The sequence below is a fragment of the Danio aesculapii genome, chromosome 20 (genome assembly GCF_903798145.1).
Source record: "Danio aesculapii chromosome 20, fDanAes4.1, whole genome shotgun sequence".
NCBI lineage: Eukaryota > Metazoa > Chordata > Actinopteri > Cypriniformes > Danionidae > Danio > Danio aesculapii.
Window position 1 is genome coordinate 43,461,572 of NC_079454.1, and position 6,730 is coordinate 43,468,301.

At 35.7% G+C, this 6,730-nt stretch overlaps 1 protein-coding gene across 1 annotated transcript; it reads right to left on the bottom strand.

Annotated features, from left to right (window-relative positions):
• Positions 1 to 1,890: 1,890 nt before the first annotated feature.
• ttll2 (tubulin tyrosine ligase-like family, member 2) lies at positions 1,891 to 3,625 on the bottom strand. The gene has a single exon (XM_056445404.1). The coding sequence runs from the start codon at positions 3,595 to 3,597 to the stop codon at positions 1,891 to 1,893; it is 1,707 nt and encodes a 568-aa protein (XP_056301379.1). The 5' UTR covers positions 3,598 to 3,625.
• Positions 3,626 to 6,730: the final 3,105 nt, after the last annotated feature.

Sequence of the window (6,730 nt, forward strand, 5' to 3'; positions counted from 1 at the left end):
CATCATCATTATATTTTACAGGAAATCCTAAATGCTTTCATACATATGATTTGAATGAGGCGAGAGGCAATCTCTCTGCGATTTGAAATTTCTCATTACAAATTTAGTAAAGTAAAATATGAATTAATCCGCGGGTCAGGTATCTTCCGAAACTTAGTAAGTACATGTCAATTTACTCTAACCTTAACCTAACAGCAGTTCAAGACTGTGATAAAAGGGAAAAAATCCAGTCCACGATTACTTTTTATATTAAAAATATGTCATTTTGTGTTTTTTTTTCACCAAATAAGTGACGTCATTTATAAATTTGACAATTAAAGAGTTTTTTTCAGGACTGAGGTTGATTAACAGATTTATGCAAAAAAAATTGAAAAATATATTTATCTGATGCATTTTTACAGCAGTTTAATTCAGTGAATGTTTTCATCCCTAACATAACAAAAGGGTAGTCAATTTGAACAGTGCACAAGGGTTAAAATGAGTTGAAACAACATACGTTTTTTGGGGGAAAACTTAATTGTTTTATGTCTAATTTACTATATTATATACATATATATATTACAAATTGATCACAAATCAAACAAGTACATGTCAACTTACTCTAACCCTGACCCTAACTCAAGCCTGACAGTGTAATTATAATCTAATGAGCATTAGTTGGCATGTAGATGCAATGTAACTTAATTCAACAAACAGACCGTCAAAATAAAGTGTGACCTTTTATTTTAGCATAAGTTTATCTGTTATGCTAAATAATAATGGAATATTATTTCACCCAATCCTTTGGTGTTTTATTTGTATTTTTCATTTTATTTCATTTGAAATAGGTTTCCTTCATACATTTCATTCATAAAATACACTTAATTTGAAGAACACACAAAAAAAGAGCATCTCACCTTTCACCCATATACTACATATGGAACCTTTCAACCAAAGGATTATTCAAAGTTCCTTTCCTTCATTTGTATTAATATTATAATGTTTTAGTCTGATTTTGTCATATTATTTTGTTCTATATACATTTGCACAATTGTTTAGCTTGCTTATTGTAAAGCTTACTTACTGTACACTGTAAAACCCAACAGTCAACTTTATCAAATCAAATGAGTGTAGTTAACTCAAAAATTACTGAAAGTTAATTCTACTCATTTGAAAAGAGTTTTGAACTCAGTGTTGATGCTAATGAGTTCACAGTACTCATATAGATTAGGTTTTTAACTCAAATGGTTTTTATCAATCAGTTTCCTCAAACAGTTTGAGTTGCCTTTACTTATTGGGTTTTACAGTACTCAGTTGGTTTGAGTTCTCTTCATTTATTGGGTTTTACTGTGCTCATTGCTTCATTTACTCAAATGGAGTAAGTTCACAGTACTTATTAGGATTAGTTTTTGAACTTAAGTGGTTTGTTGTAATTGGTTTCCTCAAATGTTTGAGTTACCTTAACTTTTTAGGATTTACAGTGTATAGTTACCTGTATTTTACATTTTAAAATGTGAAATGTATTTGAATTCTTACATTACTGCCAATATTTCAGAATATTACTTATTTTACTGCACAAATAAACAAAGCATTGGTGAGAAGTTACTTAAAAAAAAAACAATAATGAAAAGTATACAAAATCTGACAGACACCAACCTTGGGAACAATGGTGTAACTGCTGAGATTTTTGTTTTAGGTTGTAAAATATACCTCTGTTTTATAGCCAATGTAAAAAATGTAACTTAATATTTCATGCATGTCTAGTTTATTTGCACAAGTCAAATTAATTACCACAGATAATAATTGGTAAAATTCTGAAAATGTTGTCAAAATCAGCAAAAAGCTATTATTATAATTGTTATATATTCTGTCTCTCTATCTCCAGTTCCTCTTGTTTTGTATTTAACCTACCTAAACCCCTGAACCAGAGAAGCAGCATTCGCTAAGAAGAGGTGGATCTTTTGGTCCCCAAAGCAGAGCCTCAAATTTGTCCCTGACCTTTCTACCACTTTGACTGCTGTCCCTCTTCATCTTCTCGTTCACATTAAAGGAAGATGCCAGTCGATTGGTGAGTTTCTGGACCTCATTCACAATTACCTTAACATCCAACTTCTCTTGAGATGCTTTCCAAGTAGCCTCATTAAATGGAAACGTCAGTATGAAGTCGCCAACACGACAAGCAGGGACCCCTCTATCCTGAGTCCTGCAGTCCCAATCGTAGATTTGAGACTTGAGTTTGTTTTCATAAAGAGAAGGTAGCTTACATACTGAAGATGGTGTGTTTCTTGCACTGCTAATTGGTGTAAGATTCAGATCATCTGATTCCACCTCAACTGCAGTTTCCTTCTCAGTTGACTTATCATAGCTATTGGGTTTCGAAATAGGGCGGTTAGCATGTACTGTGGAATTTCTAGCACTAGCATTAACCGAACACAACCCACTGTCTCGAGAACCTAAAGAAGTTGAGATAGACCGAGTACAGCTTCTTTCTCGTAATGGAGTTGCATGCAAAGTCCCTTGAAAGACTTTGGGCTGTAAATCCTTGCTCCCCGATCGTGTATATTTCTTCCTGAGGTGTCCCTTCTGTCTGAAGCTATCAATCGTGCTGTAGTTCATCAGGTCAATGAAATCGCCAATCAGCCCTTTCTTGACCGCCACATCAGCAGCACAGTTCATTGAAAGCGCCGGACTGTGGTTGACCTCAAGAAGCCACGGTTTATAGCTGGAATCGATGAGGATATCAAACCCTAACAGTTCCAGGCAATTCGGGCTAGAGGTAATGCAAGGAACTCCTTTGAGAAGAGTCAACGTGACGATATTACTGATTTTGTGCCACAGGAGTAGCTCATTCACATCTTGTTTGTGAAGAAAGCAGCGGAATTTGCTCAAGGTCCACTTGCATCCCCTACCCACTCGCTCTTTGTCCATGGCGTAGCACAATCCGAATCTATTGATGCTTGTGTTGGTCAAGTGCGAGTATAGGTTGTGTAAGGAAGCAAGGGTGTACTTTTCCGTGGCGAAACGCACTAGGCCTTCCTGATGCATGTAAATGACAAGAGGAGAGAAGCTTTTGATGCAAACGTAGATGCGAAGATCGAATTTGTAGCCTGAAATGAGAAGCGGGTTGCTGATGTATCTCTGTATGATCACCGAAGAGTCGTAAACCAAATCCTTGATATCTTCAAACAGAAATATCCCTCTACCTCTCGACAGGTCCACGGGTTTACAAATCCAGTAGCGGGATGAGTGACTCTGAGTGTACACTCCTAGAAATTTGATGTATTCGCTTGGCAGTATGAAAGTGGAAGGGCTGAAGCCATACAGGGTTGCGCCAAAAGCAGTCTTCATTCTCCGTAAGTGGCGCACTAGATAGTCCTTGCGTGTGACGTGGGTCACTTTGTTGGGATGGTGGTTCAGTCTCTGCCAGGGCAGGATGTTTTCAAAGTGAGAGTTTCTGAAGCCTGAGGTTCTCCAGTAGAGGTTCCAGTCTCCTTCCTCTTGCTTCTCTTCATCAAATTCCTCCCATCCTCGCTCCAGGAGAACCTCCCGCACCACTTGTGGAGCTCCTCCATGCAGTCTAAACACCAGCGGAGCAAAACCATATTCCCGTTCAGCCATTAGGGATTATCCCAATCCCTCCAAGAGGTCAAGCTGTTCAGAAAATGTTTAAAAATAGGGTAAGTCACTCTGATTTAGTGATCCTATTAATCATGCAACTACTATATCCTGCTACCTTACAAACTGTCACCTGCGAATTATCTGAGAAGGTTCTGACATTGAGTTATTCACATATTCTTATAAATGACAACTTATTTACATTATGTGATGTTTTTTTCTAAGTTGTTTACATTTTAAGACTTTTTATTTAAAAAACAAACAAACAAATAAAGGTTGTTTCTCAGTTCCAAGAATGCAGAGAGCGGACTTGCCAGGTCAACTCGAAAAAACGAATTTGGGAGACCGTGAGAACAGAGAACGTGTCCTGTGGGAAATGACATGCTGCGTTCTTCCTGATGGTCACATGATCGTCACGCATTTTAAACTTAAAATTATTAAACATTACAGCGTTCATACAACGATTTATAGTGTTTCTGCTTTTCGCAATAATTTAAAACAGATTTTAATACGAATTGTCACAAATAAACAGCCTTAATGTGTTTATGCCTTTATACAGATTTTCATGGTGATGTTTATATTCATCGTTTCATTTAGGGAAACTCCTGAGGTAAATAAGTTATATCTCTGAACTTTAATAATAAATCTATATAAAATGTTGCGCTTCCCACCTCCAGCCGCAATGACTTCTGGAACTTCTAAAGCGAGTTCGGTGCTTGAGTCTGCATTGATGCATCCTCGATACCAAGAACACATCTGGGTTTCACGCGTCCTCCATTCTTTTGGAACTGAACTTTGGCAGTTGACGATGACGTTACATGAGAACACGGGAACGCAAGACCACTGCAGAACGCATATTGAGAAACAGCCACATTCCAGCTCTAGTTCTTATGTTATGTTTGTTTTTTGGATGTTGTATAAGTTCTGTTTTGTTCTGTTTTTTGGTGTCATTATTATGTGATTGTGATTAATTGTGGGACCCCCTTAAAAATGAGATGGTACATCTCAAGGAGTTTGTCCCATGGAATAAAATTCAAATGCACACACAAAGACCAACCAGGATCTGCTTTTTTTGTCATTTTGCCAAACTGCTCCATTGACAGCAGGAAAGACCAGAAAGAAACACAAAATCAGAGTCGACTAAATAATGCTTTACCACACGAAATTGATTGATGTGATGATTTAGAAGCAGTTTTTGACATTGTGATTAATTGTTCAGTCAGTTTTTCCATAAAACAAGAAAAATAATCTTGCTTTTCCTTTTAACATAAGATTATTTTGCTTGTTTTAGGGAAAAACTGACTTAATATTGGCATATTATTTCTGAAAACAAGACAATATGTTTTGCTTGCCTGGAAAATTCTTCTTGATTTAAGAATTTTTAGATATTTGGACTAGAAACAAGACAAAAAAATCAAGACGAAAAAAAAAACCTTTTTTTTTTTTTTGCGGTGAAATTTGTACACGCTGAGTGTTGTGTTTGATTTGTCTGTATGAGATTGTATCTGTATGTTTTAAATTGACAATTTTATTTTATTATTGCTGTTTTTCCCCTCCTTTTTCTTTGATTGTTTTAAGATTTACCTGTACAAGGATTGCACGTGGAAAATAGCAGCCTTGCTAAAACCTGGCACAACGTTAATATAATGTAGATGTCCCAGTAAAATAAATTCAAATCAAACCCTGGTGAATTTGTTGTTAGCGTTTATTTGTAGTAAAACCATGGTTATTTTTCAAAAGGGTTCATTTGTATCTAAAACATACTGAGACATACAGAAACCATAGGCTATGTGAAATACGACTGATTAACAGCAGTAAACACAGGAAACGTCACCTAGTGATCATTTTAAATAGTAAAATCCAGACCAAAATAAACTGCACAACCCATTAGCGTTTCTAACCTCCATACGCAATATTTTACCGTATCAATAAAGGTTTATAGGTCTACTTTAGAGTATATCTACATAAATCAGTCTTACCTGGCCGATCTGTTACCTGGCGGTTCTAGTTCCTGTCAGTCGGGTTTGTCCGCTTTTGTATCCTCTGCTCTGGTCATCTTTCGTTGCCAGGAAACCTTTGAATAAATGCGGGCCACATGAGCTGTCCGTTGCAGCTAGATTAGATACGGTTGATAAAATGTTTTATCATTTATTAAAATTCCCAATAAAATAGTATTTTATTAACATCAACCCCAACCGTCACAGTAAAGTAAAAACAGTAGTTGAACTGATTATTATTTATGGTATCTATTATATTACCTGATAAATTGTATTTTTTAAAGTCTACCCTAAACCCAACCGTCACAGTACTGTAACAATCTTAATTATTGTTACACAGTGTTACTAAAATGATGCTATATTGACGTGCATATCCACAGCTGTATCCCATCTAAACTTTACCCAGTCAAAGCTAGTGTTGCGATGACGTCACTAAGCGTGAATCGCCGTTAAACATTAAAATATTGTCTCCATGTAATTTATTTATTCATATATTGGCCTAAATATGTTCCCACATGGTACGTGAAAAAACACTTTAATTTTTAAAGGTATTTAACATTTTACAAATAACTTATAATAATATCTATTGTTTTATTTACTTTGGGGGTTGTGAATTTTAATAGTTGATGTATATTGTATATTTTTTTGCCATATAGACGTCTCTTTTCTCTCCATCAGGAGGGCAGCGTACTTAATCAGAAAATAACACACATGAAAACACTGCCATCTGCTGGAGATCTACATCCACCTTAAAAAACAAAGTACCAGACTCTTATAATCTACAACACTTTACACGGCTGTCTTACTAAATTACAGTTTTTACAATCATTTTACAAATTTCACAACCCTGATGTCAATTTTCAAAACTAAACACAAAATGCACAACCAGTGCCAAAATTGCACATTTTTGCTTGAATACAACACACACAAGTCAGAGATACTGTGTTCACTGAACTGAAATCACCTTTTCAACACAACACAATTAAACAGCAAATTGATCCCATTTCAAAATGCAACTGAAACATTACATTAGAAATAACTGAGTATTCATTTAATTAACATGACATAACTATCAACTGATACAAGCGCTCAAAATGATAGATAGATCAAATGACATCAGATACCACAGAAGATGACCA

What these genes read in the sequence shown, in the direction of transcription:
- ttll2 (XM_056445404.1), bottom strand. Translation starts at nt 3,597, where the DNA reads ATGGCTGAACGGGAATATGGTTTTGCTCCGCTGGTGTTTAGACTGCAT.